The sequence below is a fragment of the Sinocyclocheilus rhinocerous genome, unplaced genomic scaffold (genome assembly GCF_001515625.1).
Source record: "Sinocyclocheilus rhinocerous isolate Xijiao unplaced genomic scaffold, SAMN03320098_v1.1 scaffold38, whole genome shotgun sequence".
In the NCBI taxonomy this organism is placed as follows: Eukaryota; Metazoa; Chordata; class Actinopteri; order Cypriniformes; family Cyprinidae; genus Sinocyclocheilus; species Sinocyclocheilus rhinocerous.
This window is the reverse complement of record NW_015666482.1, coordinates 296,733-312,420: the sequence shown is the minus strand read 5'-3', so window position 1 is coordinate 312,420 and position 15,688 is coordinate 296,733. Positions and strand designations below refer to the sequence as shown.

The following is a 15,688-nucleotide window of genomic DNA, read 5'->3' as shown; positions in this document are numbered from 1 at the left end:
CCTGTAGCACCCCCCCCTGCCTCTTTACCCCACCCACCCCAGATGAGCTCCACCCCCTTCAGCAGCACCCTTAAGGTAACCCTCACTGTGCCTCTGTGTGGTACATTGTCTAACTCTTCACTTCTTTATTGTTTTTATTCAACCCAATCCACCCTGCCATTCTGGTTCAGAGCTGCCTTCTGGTAGCAAACTAGATTTGGAAGGCAACGAAAGTCCAGAGGACGAATCTGAAGATGAAGATGCTGAAAGTGAGGATGATGAAGGTGAGGATGACGATGATGGTGAAGAAGAAGAAGAGGAGGAGGAGGAGGAGGAAGAGGAAGGAGAAGATGAGGATGATGATGATGACAGCGATGATAAAGATGAAAATGAAGATGGTGAAGAAGAGGAAGATGAAGAAGAGGAAGCTGCTGTGGCTTGTGAGACAACAGGCATTCCTGGGCTGCCCAAAACCATGGCTCTTGGTAAAAAAGAACAATCAGATATGGCTGATGAAAATGTCAACCAACCTAAGTGGGACATGATGGAGGATAGAGTATCAGGAGACAGTCCTCTGAAGGTAAAGACAGATCAAGAAAAAGATGCTCCAGATAAAATGGACATGAAAGAAACAATTCCTGAAAAGGCACTTTTTGGAGGTCCAATTACAGGAATTCTTGATTTAGAGGATGGCTGTCTTGTGTCAGCCGTCAGAGTCGAGGCGAGATTCTCTGATGAGGAGGACAACGAGGAGGCCAGTGATAGTCCAAGTTCTCCTGCAGAATGTGAAACTTCTTTACCAAGTGTGGACAGAACATCAAACAGAAATCCAATTGAGCGCAAGAATGAAAACCAAAGTGATGATGATGATTGGGATGATGATGAAGATGAGGAGCTGTTGAAGGCTGAGAAGAACATTTTAGAAGTGGAGCCCTCTCAAGGGACAACCATTGAATGTGATCCACAACTTCAAGATGAAACTGATGTTGTTCCACTTAGACAAAATGAAGGAATAGCTGATCTTGACACCAGCAATCTGGATGCTCCTTCAGTATCACCTAAATCAAAGGCTTTAACTACTGCAGATGATGATGAAGATGATTGGGATGGCGTTGACGAGGAAGAAGAAGTGCAAACGAAGAAGCCACTAAACCTATTTCTGACATTGCTGGGACAGAAGGAACCAGAGAGCCCTGAGGTATCTTGGGAGTATGGCTCAGACAAAAGTGATGGGACACCTGAAGGAGATAAGGAATCAAACATGGAGATGCCAAGTGCAGAAAAAGACCATCATCAAGAGGCTTTGGTTCAGGATGACAACACTTCAAAAAGGGCATTGTTAAAACCTATTAAGCACCTTTCCCAGAGTCCTTTACATGAAGAACCTCAGTGTTTCCCCTAGGTTTACGGCTTTCAAAAAGCATGTCTAATTAATTAAAATCATGAAACTTAAACAATTCAACATCAATTTATTAAAAGTTGAATAAATATTACATGTTTAGGAGAAGAACCTACTGAGCACCTTTCCCAGAGTCCTTTACATGAAGAACCTTCTGGGCACCTTTCCCAGAGTCCTTTACATGAAGAACCTTCTGGGCACCTTTCCCAGAGTCCTTTACATGAAGAACCTTCTGGGCACCTTTCCCAGAGTCCTTTACATGAAGAACCTTCTGGGCACCTTTCCCAGAGTCCTTTACATGAAGAACCTACTGAGCACCTTTCCCAGAGTCCTTTACATGAAGAACCTGGGTGCATCGATCAGAGGGATGAGAGTGAAACTATACCAGTGTCCATGATTGTTGGTCAAAGTGATGAAGACCAGAGTATAAGTCAAGAGGACGACAGCCAAGTGAAGCAAATGCAGTATGACTTTGCAAGTGGCTCGGTCAAGTCTTCTGGAATAGATCAGATCTCTGATGTCTCTGACAATGAATCTATGTTGGAAGAAGATGACGGATGTATTGATGATGCAGATCAACCACACACTTCAAATCTCTTCAATAGTTGCCCAAAACATTCCACCACGTCAAGTCCAGCACAAATGGAAAAACCATTGCTAATGAGATCTCTCTCAAATAGCCCCAAATATTTAAATGCAATGAGCCCAGTTCCAACAAGTCCAAAATCCCCAACAAGTCCTAGTCCCAAACACACATCAAGTCCAAGGCAATCTACTGCACCTAGCCATCAACATTCAACAGCAACTAGTCCACAAAACTCAAGTTCCTCAAGCCACTCGCCAAGTCCCCAACATTGTAGTCCATTGCCTTCAACGTTTATCCATCTGGATCAAGACTCACAGGACATTAATAAATCTACAAATCCAGAATCGCCTCAACATTCAAGCCATAACTCTCAAGTTGAGGATGACCTTTCGGTAGAGTTTGCAGATGAACGTCCAACAGAGGTGCTTGAACCAGAAACTACTCTTCAGGAAGAAATTCTCTACACCGTCATAGATGAAGTTGATCTCACTTCTGATTCTGACAAAGAGGATGGTGGGGAAGAACTTGAGAAGTTGCATGAACAGAACACTGTTAATACATCTGTAATGGAAGAAAGATGTTCTAAGCAAGGATCATTACAGGTACTCAGGAGACGATGGCTAGAATAGCCATAGCTTGTGGATAGGTGTTGACTTGTGGCTTGTAGTTATAGCTTCTAGATGTGGTAGCTATGGATAGCGGACAAACACTGAAGATGCAGTCCTGAGAAATGTGTTCTTGCTCATCCCACTTGTTTTGTGTCTTTTATTCTTTTATTTATCTAATCTCGTTGAAGTACACCACTTCTATGCCAACAGTTTATTCTGGTTTGAGTGTAAAATGCTCGCCGTTTATACTGGTTTGCAACTCATCTTCTTTGAATAGGAAGAAGCCTCAACAGAGGATGAGGAAGAAGAGGATGAGAGGGAAGAACCAGAGGAAATGTGTGAAAAGGCTAAAGATTCTCGAAATGGTGGTGCTAGCAAGGAAAAGCGAAGAGGTACATTTTCATCCTTTATGGTTTGAAGGATTATTTTTTACTTCAAATTTGTGGCATGTAGTGACCATATATATAATGTATTACATGACCATATAACATTCTTTGCATGTTTTTCCAGATTTCCTTTTAGAATTGGGACTCGAAAAGGAAGATGAAAATGACGAATCTCCCTGGGATTCAGAGGTCAGTCTCAAGACATATTAAACAAAGCAAAGCTGATGAAGTCTCTATACAGAAATGCAGTATATGTGTACAACATCACAATCAGGAATTTCCCAACCGGTGATTAGAAAACACCTTGAAGTTTGTGATAGAACTGCAAGGAGTTTGTGGAATTAAATATAAATTAGTTAAACAAAAACAGGGTGTCCGCGGGTCCTTAAAATGTCTAAAATAACGTTTTCCTAATAAAAGGCCTTAAAAAGTCTTAAAGGAGACATATTATGCCCCTTTTTACAATATGTAATATAAGTCTCTGGTAGGTCTGGGTATCGTTCAAAAATTTTCGATACTGATACCTTGACTTCGATACCGGTTCCTGAACGATACTTTTTTCGATACCAATTTTATGAAAAACAATTTTAACAAGATTACATTATCTAGGAAAAAAAACTTTGGTTTTATTTTTCAGCTTGTTGATGTTTATACAAACTCAAAGACTCATCTCCTGAGCCACTGCACAAAGGAACAAAATGTAACCAATAAAGCTCAAATAGTCTTCAGTTTTAATAAAGCTCAAATAGTCTTCAGTTTACACATCTGTTAGACTACATTTACACTAGTTAGTGTTTGTTTTAAAACGCATAGCTCAGACAGAATCATAATTTCTATTCATTTTCCACTGATTTACTGATGAGCATTAGCAGCTTCCAGCGCTGTCTGCTTGTGTTCTCTCTTCCATGATCGCTGCTCTGACTCAGAGGTAATAACATATTTAATTTCAGCAACATTACATGGCCAAAACACACATTAGATGGCAGGGCCGGATTTACCTATTTTCGTGACGTAGAAAAAACAAATTTTTGGGCCCCCTTCCCTATTAATATAATAGACCTAATATTACCACCCAAGCAAACAAAAATATTTCTTAATCAGTGGAAACCATTACAGTGTTTTCTATCGCAAGCGCTTGTGTTCAGTCAATAAAAATCGAATGTAGTTCTTAATTTGTTTAAGAACTGATAAAGACCATTCCATATGTCTGAGTGTAACCGGTGTAAACTAGTAGGCGTGTTCGACTTGACGCGGACTGACTGTGCAGACCGGTCGGTGTATTACAGTACCATGAGAGCTAAGAGAGCAGAATGCTCCGTGCGCTTTCGAATCGCTCTCGTGGATGATCGATCTGAGCTGTACCTCTTCTAGTCGAACACACCGGCTACCCACAGATCATTTATTATATCATTTTGAAAATGCCTATTTTGAGTGGAAGCAGAAACACGCTGTTTTTCGTGCCTGTCTCTTTAAATGCAAATGAGCTGCTGCTCCCCGCCCCCTTTTCCAGAATAGAGCTGCGCCATTACAGCTGGGACCTACTAAAAAAAAACATCTGTTTTGGTTCTGATTACCATGTTTATCGCGCTGATATCATGCGTTTTAAACCATATTAGTTTAAACTTCTTATATAAGGTTTTCTGAGTGCACATACATCCGAAGCACACACACAGAAAGAAGGAAAACTTGAAATCGCATCATATGACCCCTTTAAAGTAGTTTTAATTATTTAAAAATGTAAAAATGAATTTATATTTACAGATAAATAAATAGTAGTTATATTTAAAAATAATTATATTATTTAACAATTACTATATATTTAATGAAATTATGAAATAAATAAAAGTAAAACAAAAAATGATTTCATTATTTAAAAAGGTAGAAATTAATTTGTATTTATTAAATAAGTAAAATGTATAAATATATATTTAATAAATAATTATGTAATTTAACAATTATATTTAATTAAATGAATTTATAACGATACACATACAGTTGTTTAATTATGTAAAAATGTAGAGATGAAAATGTGGGGGGAAAAAAGCAGGTTGTGATCCTCTGTTCTAAGGTCATCTGTGACCACATTTCATCCTGATGTTCTCTCATTTTCTCCTCGCAGTCTGGTTCTGAGAGCCCACAGAAGAAACAGGCCAGTGCTCAACACACTACCGCCAAATCACATAGATCTATGTACAGTATTTGTGAGGAGAACACTGAAGGTATGCAAGGCATGTCTAGTGATTTTTTTTTTACTACATAAAAATATGATTGCATTTTAGAATGGAATACCATAATAGCTTTGTCTGTGTAGCCTTCTGCAACCATTTCATGCTTGAAAATATGCAAAAGATTGACATTTTCCATTGCTTCTGCTTAACAGATGTTTTTACAAGACTTGCTATGCTAAATTATGCAAAGTTTAGGTTATTTGTAGATTTGCATTTCATAATCTCATTGAATTCCTTTGTAGACTTCTTATACGTTCCCTCCTTCGTAAGAGGAGGGAGGAACATTAATTTATTGAGAAGTATAGGCCAGCCAGGAGGCTGCAGGCCGATGGGTAGGCATTCATGATTTGCTGTTGTCCTGCTGGATTAATCATCACTGTTATAGCCGTCACATTAACATCTTGTCCTCGGATCCTGATCTCTTGTCTTATGCATCTATTGTCATCTGTGCATTCAAGGCATGTGATGTGACACGGCATGATGCTCAACTAATACATGCTTTAGTGGGAAAGGTCCATTATTGTTGCTCATGTTTACAAGATGAATTCATTGAAATGAACTTTCCTTTATTGTGTTTGAGTATTTGGTCACTCTCAAACCCCAATTCACAGGCATCATGGGAGATCTCCATCGCTGCATGTGCATGCCTGCGCACTCGTAACATGGAAGCTTGCCTTTGTCCGTTGATTTTCATGTTTTTTGAGGGGAGTTTTGAACATTGTCCCTTCTTGCCTTTCAGTTTTAAGAAATGACGAAGATGATGATGAAGAAGAGAAGGAAACCGAAATACCAGTAAGCAACATTTTGAAAGTTTTTGAACTTGATTTGCTTTTTCCAAATGAAGAACCAATTTTTGCTATGCAGTTTTTTGGTAAAATACATTAATGATTAGATTGTTAATAAAGTCAATATGTAATGTTTACAAAAAAACAACAACAACAAAAACATACTGAAATGATCTACAAAATAAAGTTTAAATAAAGTCTGTATGTTTAGCAGTAACACCTGATTTAATTGAAGAAAAATTGTGAATTATACTGATAAAATATTAATGTAGCACAAATAGTAGAGAAAGTGCTAGTAACACCAAGGTCATGGGTTCAATTTCCAGGAAATGCATGATCTGATTAAAAAAACATTTGCAGTGTAAGTCGCTTTGGATAAAGGCGTCTGCCAAATGCATGAATGTTAATGTGAATTCATAAATATAAATAAATCATATTTTTTGAAACTTCTGAATATATTAATAAATGTAACTTTTCCTCACAGCCCAAAGTGATCAAAAGGGAGCCTGTCTCTGTTCTTAGTAAGCTGATGGATTCAAAAGAAGCTAATAAGAAAACAGGTCATCTCCTTTTTTTTTTTAAACACAACAATTAAATTATGTTGTAACATATTTGGCTTCTCATTTAAACATCTCTGTTCTTACAGACCTGATGGAAGAGCTTGGTTTGGGGGATGCTGATGATCTTGAAGGTAATCTTGATGTTTTTCTTTCACTAAAACATTTCCTGAATCAAATTTTGCATTCACTGAATGTTTTGTATGTCTGATGTGTTCATGCATTTGTCTTAATTTACACAAATTGTGGCCTCCAGGTCAGATACTCAAGCACTTATTCTCTGTGTACTTCCATTAGTTCATTGATAGTTCTGCTGATACTTGCTAATATCACACATGCCGTGGGCGACACAAGTTTCAGTTCGAATTTTGCCATTTTCCTGTTTGCCTGGCCTTTTTCCACACGATTCCCTGTCCTTTCTCAACTGGCTTCTGTCAAATGGCAAAAAGGCTGAAAATAAATACATATTTTATATAATATATACATTTAAAGGTTTTTTTTGCGATTTCAAGTTTTCCTTACACTTTGGAGTGTTACAAGCCGTTCGAGAATAGATAAGATCCCTAAAGTTGCAAAGACTAAAGTCTCAAACCCAAAGAGATATTCTTTATAAAAGTTAAGACTGGTCCACGCCCTCCTAAAACGCCTCGTTTAAACACGCGAAAGGCGGGGCATAGAGGAGAAACAATAATGTACAGTATGTGGAAAATAATGTGTTTTTTGAACCTTAAACCGCATAAACACATTTCATTACACCAAATACACAAAATAATGTTCTTTTTAGCAACATCATATGACCCCTTTAAAAACACTCTTTCTGAACCTGATTAGCTTGAAAGATCTTCAGTCAGAATGTCGATGAAAACTCTTCAGTTACACACTGGCGGTGAAGACAGCCTCTTTTAGGCTTGCATTTATCATTTATTTTCACTGTCTCACATAGATGCTTCAGACTGGGACTCCGCCAGCACCACCAGTAAGGCCAGTAAGAACTACCCAGTTCATAAGCTAGACGAGGAACCCCTCTTTGAAAGCCCAGCATCTTCCACGCTACCCATAACACCTCAGCAGCAGGACATGGACACCAGGGAACATAAAGAAGCCAATCCAGAGAGAAACAAACCCACAACCTCGAGCACAACACCTCTACCTAGTCCACGATCTCTCAACCTAAACGCCAACTCAAAACCGCAGCCACTGCCACGGCTGCGCTTGGACTCCAATCAGAGGCCAGAGAGTGAAGGTAGAACTCAGAAACTACAAATCTTAGATTTAGTTCAATAAATATATATGCTGATTACATTACTTATTTATTTACAGAATCGGACTGGGATACGGACACTTCCAGTCCAGCCAAGAAGAAAGCTTCACTGCCAAATGTCGCTGAGCCTGATGCAGGTAAAACTGTGAGGGTGAACGCTCAGGGTTTAATACTTCCCACTGTATTTTATATTACATAGTAACTTGTCTGAATTTCTCTTCAGTTCATCGGCAGAAACCCAAAGCTGAAGATGCCGAGAGTGAAGACAGTTCTGACGCAAGCGAAGATGTAGATCAGGTGGGCGATTCATAGAAAGAAAAAAAAACAGCTCTGTGAATTCTACCAACTTTAAATAAGATAAAAATAAAAATCTGATTAAGCATTTCATTATTGAAAATGTCTGCAAACTATGTGCCAAAATTAAAAATAAAACAATTAAAACAATCTAAAAGAGCACTCAAGACCCACCTACTGATTAGCAGAATTTACATACAGGTTGACTGATGATTGAAAATAAAAAATAAAATAAAACCCAAAACTTTACATTTTAATTTGAATTATGTCACTGTTATTGCTTTAGCATTAAGAAAATTTCTTTAAAAAGAAATCTTTTTAAAAAATTTTGTTGCTATTTCTTTTTTACATTTGCATTTAATTGCATTTAGTATTGCAAATACTTTTTATTTAATTTGCTAGGGAAAAACAGTATACTGTAGTTTTTCAGCGACTTATGAAAAACTTGATCAGATTTTCATTTCTATCGTTTTATTAATTTATTTTAAATTGAAAGAATATGCCTTTAATAAAACTTTGCCTCTTATTAAATTAAATGTTGAAAATACAGTCTTTAGCCTGTTGGAAGCTCCAGTGATGTTTTCTTCAGTGGATTTGGTCTTTAATGTCACCACATGTTTCTTTTGTGCTTTATTTTAGTTAAATATGGTGTTTGTGACAGTGATACAGTTTAAATGTTGGCACGAGTCACTTGCATGTGTCTCACGTTTGGTCTGAAGTCCTTGTCAACCACACTTGTTTGGTTTTTCATTGTTAATTCTATTCTTTTGTCTAATTGTGCAAACAAAGGCAAGAGAGGCATTACAAGCATCTTCCGTAGACATAAATAGGCCATCTAACAATGAACCACTGGAGCGCCCAACCTCTCCTAGAGAGGACGAACAAGAGGAGAAAGCTGATGAGATTCCCTGGGAGGAACGCTATGAGAAAATCTGGGTGGATAATGAAAAAAAGGAGACCAAGTCCCAATATAAAAACGTGGCTGCTGAACTAAAAGAGAGGTTCGGAGAACTGGACCACAAGGAACCACCAAGTGGGCTTTCGCAGCAGGAGTGGAAAGAAGATGAACAATATGATGAGGAGGAAAAGAAAGAGGTGGAAAAGGAAGCAGATGATGAAGATTCCAGTGAGGAAGAGGGAGAGCCAATAGTGCGGCCCACCGCCCGGGCGAGAAGTGCCATACTTTTACCCATCCCAGAGCAGAGAGAGTCAGGCCTGGAGGACTCGCAGTCTGAAAGTGTCCACCGCACGGTTAGTGTTGAGGTCAGCGATGCAGAGCTTCCCAGTGACCAACACAACCCTCAAATCATCCCAGAAGACCTAACAGATGAGGCCCAGGAGCCAGAGAACCCAGCGGATGACATTGAGGAACCTGATAGTGGAAGCAAAGAAAAGTATCCACTAGATTCTGGAAGCAACGTAGATGAAGAACCTGAAGAACTTCACAGACCTTCATTGCTTGTTGAGAATGAGCTACAAGTCCCACCTAAATTTCTAGAAGTGCCCTCTTCTGACTCCCATGAGGTTGACGAGGGCTTGTGGAAGTCCAGACTTGAGGTAGGACCCCGGGAGGAGTCTCAGACAAACTTATATAACGAATGAAGACTTTCAGTTTTGCCTCTGTCTTCTTGTTCTTCATTCACATAAACTCAAAATGTGAGGGCAAAGCTCCAGCTTCAAAAACAAAGCCGCCTGTCATCTTGTAATGCTGCCCAGACACTGACGGGCCAAATTACACAGCTGTTCCCTATCTCTGGTTTTGCTAATCATTAGCTCTGTTCCAAACCTAGTGAGCTGCCTACCTAGACATGACATGCTTCTGATTATGTTGACTTGTTTTGTCCAAAAACGTGTTTTTAAAAGTTTTTATAAGCTCTTTAACTGTACATTTGTGCTCATGTTGCAGTGCTTTGCAGCTAATGTAGCACATTTACTTGGAAAAACAATTATTGTAATTGTGTATTTGCAAATATTTGCATTTTATACAGTACTGAAAGTGTTGAAAAAAGGCCTAAATCAATTATTTGTATGTGTCGTGGCGCAAGCAATGGTCTTCTCAATGAAGTCAATGACGCTTGAGAAGCAGAGTTCCAGATGTCGAAATAAGACTTTATTGTACAAAGCAACAAAGCTGAGATGACAGTCACCGCATCTGAGTCTTTGTCTGTCTGGGCACCCATACTTATACCTTGTTCTTATCAGTCGTTTTTAAAGGGTTAGTTCACCCCAAAATGAAAATTCTGTCATTAATTACTCACCCGCATGTCGTTCAAAACCCGTAAGACCTCCGTTCATCTTCGGAACACAAATTAAGATATTTTTGATGGAATCTGAGAGCTCTCTGAACCTCCATAGACAGCAACGCAACTGAAATGTTCCCAGACAGAAACGTAGCAAGGACATCGGTAAAACAGTCCATGTGACATCAGTGGTTCAACTTGATGAAGGTTTGCCACAATTAATTAATACTCCTCCCGGCTTATTTTCTAATTATGGAATCTGGCCAGATCAGCCATTTATAAAATGACTTTTATTTTGCTGTCTTCTTTGGGATGGCACAATAAAGCGATGTTCACTCGCAGAATGCAAGCGTCTCCCATGTGCTTCATATTGCAGGTTTCTGCCTATATAAAATCTTTCAAATCAGTCATTTATGATGTTCTATGATGGTTGTCATGGTACCTTAGAAGGCAGCTGCCTATGTAGGCAGTAGTCAGTGAGGCAGCACACTAGTTTTTGAAACAGAGCTATTATCTTGTTGTCAACAGTTTTTGTACTACCCATTCAATTCCAGTGTTTTCAAATCATTTACATACTTCATGCATTTTAAGACCCCATGAAATCAGTATTATTTTAGTATTATTTGTATACTATAACAGTATTTGTTAATATTTTGAATAAGCTTTTATTTTTATATTTTCAGTTTATAATTCAACTGTAGTTTTAATAATTTTGTTATGTTGTTTTGTTATATTTATGTTTTACTATTTTATTTAGTATTATGTCGGTTTTAGTAATATTAGTACTTCAACTTTTCATTTCAAATTCAATTCAAATTTTCATTTCCAAATTTTCAAGATTTTTATTTTATTTACTGAAAATGATTTTTACTAGTTTTACTTAATTCTATTGTTTTTAACAGCCATCCTTTATTATTTATATCATAGCCTGGAAAAACCACGGTTTGGGCTGTATTCGTAATGAGCTTGTGCGGATTGTGCAACAATAATTGTTTTAGACAGTAGTATGCTTCTTGCTTCTTGCTCCTCAAACTGATCAATTACTGCTTCGACTTTTAGGAGGATTTAAAAAGACATGGGCTCCAAGTTTGATTTCATGGGGTCTTCAGTTGTCCTGTCTTGTCCTGTATATGTTTTAACTTGTGTGACCTGACCTTCACTTGTCTTGAATCCAGTCTGTCACTTTATGAAATATTTATCAGTTAATTTTATGCAGTGGTGTCAAATGCTTCACTTGAGGCCACACTTGGGCGTCAGTTCACACCTCATCTGTCGTGTGTATGTGTGCCAAGGATCGCTTCCTTTAGCTGTCTGAAGATCTCTCCTCATCTTCCTGAAGATCTGTCATACTGGTGTTAGTGTGTGCTTTCATGATGCGTCTCAACGGAGGAGTTTCCAACAATAATTTTTAACCCGGAACTTCTCTGTTGATGTTGGCTTGAAGTGTGTTTTATGTTGCTAGTGCTTCTTTTTAAATAAGAAAAGAAGACATGTATTGTGTGGTGTTTGGCTTAGTTTTGTCTTGTATGTGACTGTACATGAATGTTTTGCATGATCAATCGACTAAATCAACACATTCTTAAACATTTCCCAGAAGTAGTTTTAAATATAGAATTTAATTTTGCTCTTAGAGTAATGCTTGTTTTGAGTAAGTGTAAGTGTAAGTGTCTTAGAGTAAGTGCATATGTTTTAAACTCTCTCAACAAATAATATCTTCTTTTTTAGGGTGGCAAGGAACAGGCGGATGGCATGAGGGGAGAACACCAGCCCAGTGCTTTATGGGATACTAGAGGAACCAGAGAACGAGGTGAACTTGACCAAGGAAAAGGGAAGAAAATTGACACCAACTCTGGGAACCCAAAACCTAAACAGGAAGGGATGGCTGACAGCAGGTCTTTGGGAAGAGAGGGTAGTGTTTCACCAAGACATCTGACAAGAAGTCCGAGAAGGTACATATGTCACATTACTAGATGGAATTAATGTGAAGGGAGATGTTTTTGTGATCCAATCACGTAGAAGAACTTGATTTTAATTTAATTTTATTTAAAATATTACTGAAAAAAATTACTGAGGACACCTTGAAGTAAAGAGCTTTCAGCAAACAGCCATGGCTGATAGATCAAAACACATTTTTACAAATTTATTTTCATTCTATTTCTAAAGTATATGCATGCATAATAAAAAATATATAATCATGGTATGCAAGTGTTGTGTTATTTTTATTTTGTCAGTTACGTTTCATGCTAATAGAACACAACAATATTGCCACCAGGCTTTTGCTGAAGCTTTGAATTTGCTTCTGGTGTCATCATTGCTGTTTTATGTCTGGGTGTTTCCCTGGTGGAGGGCGTGCAGTTGCCAATTTTTTGTTCAAACTTCATGATGAGATCTGTGCACCTCCAGTACTGACGGAGCACCACCACATGGTGAGGAAGATGAGGAGGAAGAAAAGAAAACTGTAGGTAGCCAAGCCAGAAATCTCCGTGTAGCTCCCCCTCTGCAGGGCAAACCCTCCCGACCTGCGACCCGCCATAATGGAGACCTCGAGTCGGTCTTTGATGATAGTACTTTAAGTGAGCTGTCGGAAGAGGACAGGAGGTATACATGCAGTATTTACATGCTTTTTAATGTAATGTATTATTTACAGCTCAATTTTATATGTTGCAATGTTGCAGCAGCAATATTCACACAGCAACACAGAACTCTACCAAATCTGAACACTGAATACTGTAATATTTACACGTGCAATGCTTGCACTAACAATCAGTGCAGAATAAATGAAAACAAAAAAAAGTGGGCAGATTCCTTATGGGCCTTATTACGTTTATTTTTTTAAAGGGAATACTGCATTATATCCTCATTTTAGAGCACCAAAGTTGCTCTCCGGTAGACTGGTATTGTCTGATAAAGCTTAAACCATGTTTTCTCTTTGTTCTGACAGGTCCCCGTCTTTAAGGCGTAAGAAAGAACAGGTGAGCTTTTGTCCTGATAAGGTAAACCTCTAAATATGAGTGTTTGTTTAATGTTTTAAGACAGTGGTTACCAAACTGCGCTCTGACTTTTGAGAATATGAAGTTGTTACTCGTATATTTACCAGTTTAACACAGAATACTCAATGTTATGGGTCAACCGATTATTGGCACCGATATTAAGCATTTTTATGGTTATCGGTATCGTTCATTTTCACAACCAATTTGCCGATAAAATAATTTTAAAGCATTTAAAGAAAGTGTTTGTCAGAGCCCTTGTTATTCTTAATTTTGACATTGTTTTTCATTTTTACACCAGACATATATATCTGTTCAAAATATTGGTTTAATAATCAGTATCTGAAAAACACTGGGAAAAATCAGGCCCTGAAAAACACACATAAGTCGACCCCTACTCGGTGTCACGCATGTGTTGCATTGACTTTAATGTCTCCTACGCAGAGCACTGGAGAGCTGGAAATGGCGGATGATTTTGAAGATCTCACCCAGTCTTCTGACACAGCTACTGAGGAGCTGGAGACTCCAGTATCTGGATACCGCAATGCCTCTCTGCTATTCAAACAACTCGACTCAAGCTATCTGGGTGAGTCGGTCAGCTCCAGTCAGCTGAAAGCAAGTTCAGATGTACAGAAAATGAAGATGTGCACCTATATCTAATGTCTATCCTGCAGACTCTGTGAGTGTGGTGAAACTACAGAACATGTTTCATGAGTATGAACGCACCATCCAGAGGGAGAGAGACAGACACAGTCGTCTGGCGGATAAAACCTCTCAGCTGGAGCAGGAACGCAACGAGCTCAAGATCCTGCTGGATGAGATCAGAGGCAGCAAGTCCAGCCTAGAACATCTCAAACTGGAGCTGGAAACAGATATGAACAATCTCAAGTGAGCTCAACTCAGTGCATGTGGAAGGAGGTCTGCAGCTCACCGGGGTTTGTGACGTTGACTCTCTTCTCTCTCTCCTCTCATGAAAGGTTCCTTTTGAGACAGGAACAGGAAAAGCATCAGAGCGCTCTCATGCTGTATAATAAAACCCGTGAGCAGCTCCAGAGGAAAGAGGAGCAGCAGCGAGCCGAGGCCGAGGAGCGTCACAAAGCCGAGCTGAAAGTTCGCAGTCTGGAACTGGAGATCAGAGCCCTGAAGAACAGCATCAAACAGGTCAACAGCAGCAGACTGTTAGATTTAGCTGGTAAAACCAGCCCGTAACACAGTTTGCTGAACAGTGTGTGTGTTTGTGTGTTTAGATTGAAGAGGACAGAGATGAGTCTCAGCGTCTCCTGTCTCATGAGCGCAGTGCTCGTGCCCTACAGGAGGAGTTACTCAACAACCACCTGCGTAAGCAGCAGGACATTGAGGAGGAGAACCTCCGAAACCTCAACAAGAGCAATGAGGTACTGCTGTCACCTTCTCAAACACCAACTATATACGTGTTTGTCAGGGAATATAGTCACATATGCAGTGATGTCACAGTTTTATGGCCACACATGCAGTGCTGATGATGTCATAGCTTTACAGCCATATATGCAGTGATGTCATAGTTTTACTTCCACAAATGCAGTGACATCATAGCTTAACAGACAAATATGCAGCGTTATCATAGATTTACAGTTATACAATTATTCAGTGTTTCCCCTGCCATTATATTAGGGGGGCGGCCCGCCCCCCCAACGGCACCCCCCGCCCCCCTTGAAGGTCAAGTTAATATTTAATTATATTTTCTCTATAGCGCCAGATCACAACAGAAGCCATTTAAAGTTACCTTTCCTATAGAACAGGTATATACCTTGTTCTTTTATTAAGCAAACTAAATAGCCTTATGTTATTTATCTTATTTACACGACGGCATGTCATTTCGGTCTCTACGTTATGGTCACGCTCTCTGCATCACCGATGCACGCGCGCATACACACACACACACACACACAAGTCAAAAAAAAAAAAAAAAAAACGGAACCCCCTCCCTCAAAGCCGTAAACCTAGGGGAAACACTGATTATTAATATCAGAACTTAGTTTTACAGTCAAATATGCAGTAATGTCATAGCTTTACAGACGTATGCAGTGTCGTCATAGTTTTATGGCCTTATATTATCACATCTAAGAAACCATGAAGACCATAAGCTTAATACAGCAAATTACCAATTAGGCCTGTCACGATAACAACTTTTTGTTGTGCGATATATTGCCCCAGAAATAATTGCGATAAGCGATATTATTGTCATTTTAAAGACCATTTTATGCCACTGAATATATAATCATAATGTAACTGCATAATAATGCAAGAAGGCCTACACACTTCCAAATGACAACAAACTTGACATTTTTAAGAATATTTAGATCATGGAAATTAAGTATCAAAATATTAGATACCTTAAA

The 15,688-nt window shown here is 38.8% G+C and overlaps 1 protein-coding gene across 1 annotated transcript in view; it reads left to right on the top strand.

The window, feature by feature from the left end:
* Positions 1 to 15,688, top strand: part of ankrd26 (ankyrin repeat domain containing 26) — a 44,231-nt gene that overhangs the window by 11,245 nt on the left and 17,298 nt on the right. Inside the window, exons 13-31 of the mRNA XM_016543538.1 lie at positions 171 to 1,376; positions 1,482 to 2,566; positions 2,850 to 2,964; positions 3,083 to 3,147; positions 5,078 to 5,177; positions 5,926 to 5,978; positions 6,456 to 6,531; positions 6,618 to 6,662; positions 7,472 to 7,771; positions 7,849 to 7,926; positions 8,013 to 8,086; positions 8,873 to 9,640; positions 12,049 to 12,272; positions 12,727 to 12,921; positions 13,265 to 13,295; positions 13,755 to 13,896; positions 13,985 to 14,198; positions 14,288 to 14,471; positions 14,558 to 14,704. Coding sequence (XP_016399024.1) covers positions 171 to 1,376; positions 1,482 to 2,566; positions 2,850 to 2,964; positions 3,083 to 3,147; positions 5,078 to 5,177; positions 5,926 to 5,978; positions 6,456 to 6,531; positions 6,618 to 6,662; positions 7,472 to 7,771; positions 7,849 to 7,926; positions 8,013 to 8,086; positions 8,873 to 9,640; positions 12,049 to 12,272; positions 12,727 to 12,921; positions 13,265 to 13,295; positions 13,755 to 13,896; positions 13,985 to 14,198; positions 14,288 to 14,471; positions 14,558 to 14,704 — 5,102 coding nt within the window. The remainder of the gene's footprint in view (positions 1 to 170; positions 1,377 to 1,481; positions 2,567 to 2,849; positions 2,965 to 3,082; positions 3,148 to 5,077; positions 5,178 to 5,925; positions 5,979 to 6,455; positions 6,532 to 6,617; positions 6,663 to 7,471; positions 7,772 to 7,848; positions 7,927 to 8,012; positions 8,087 to 8,872; positions 9,641 to 12,048; positions 12,273 to 12,726; positions 12,922 to 13,264; positions 13,296 to 13,754; positions 13,897 to 13,984; positions 14,199 to 14,287; positions 14,472 to 14,557; positions 14,705 to 15,688) is intronic.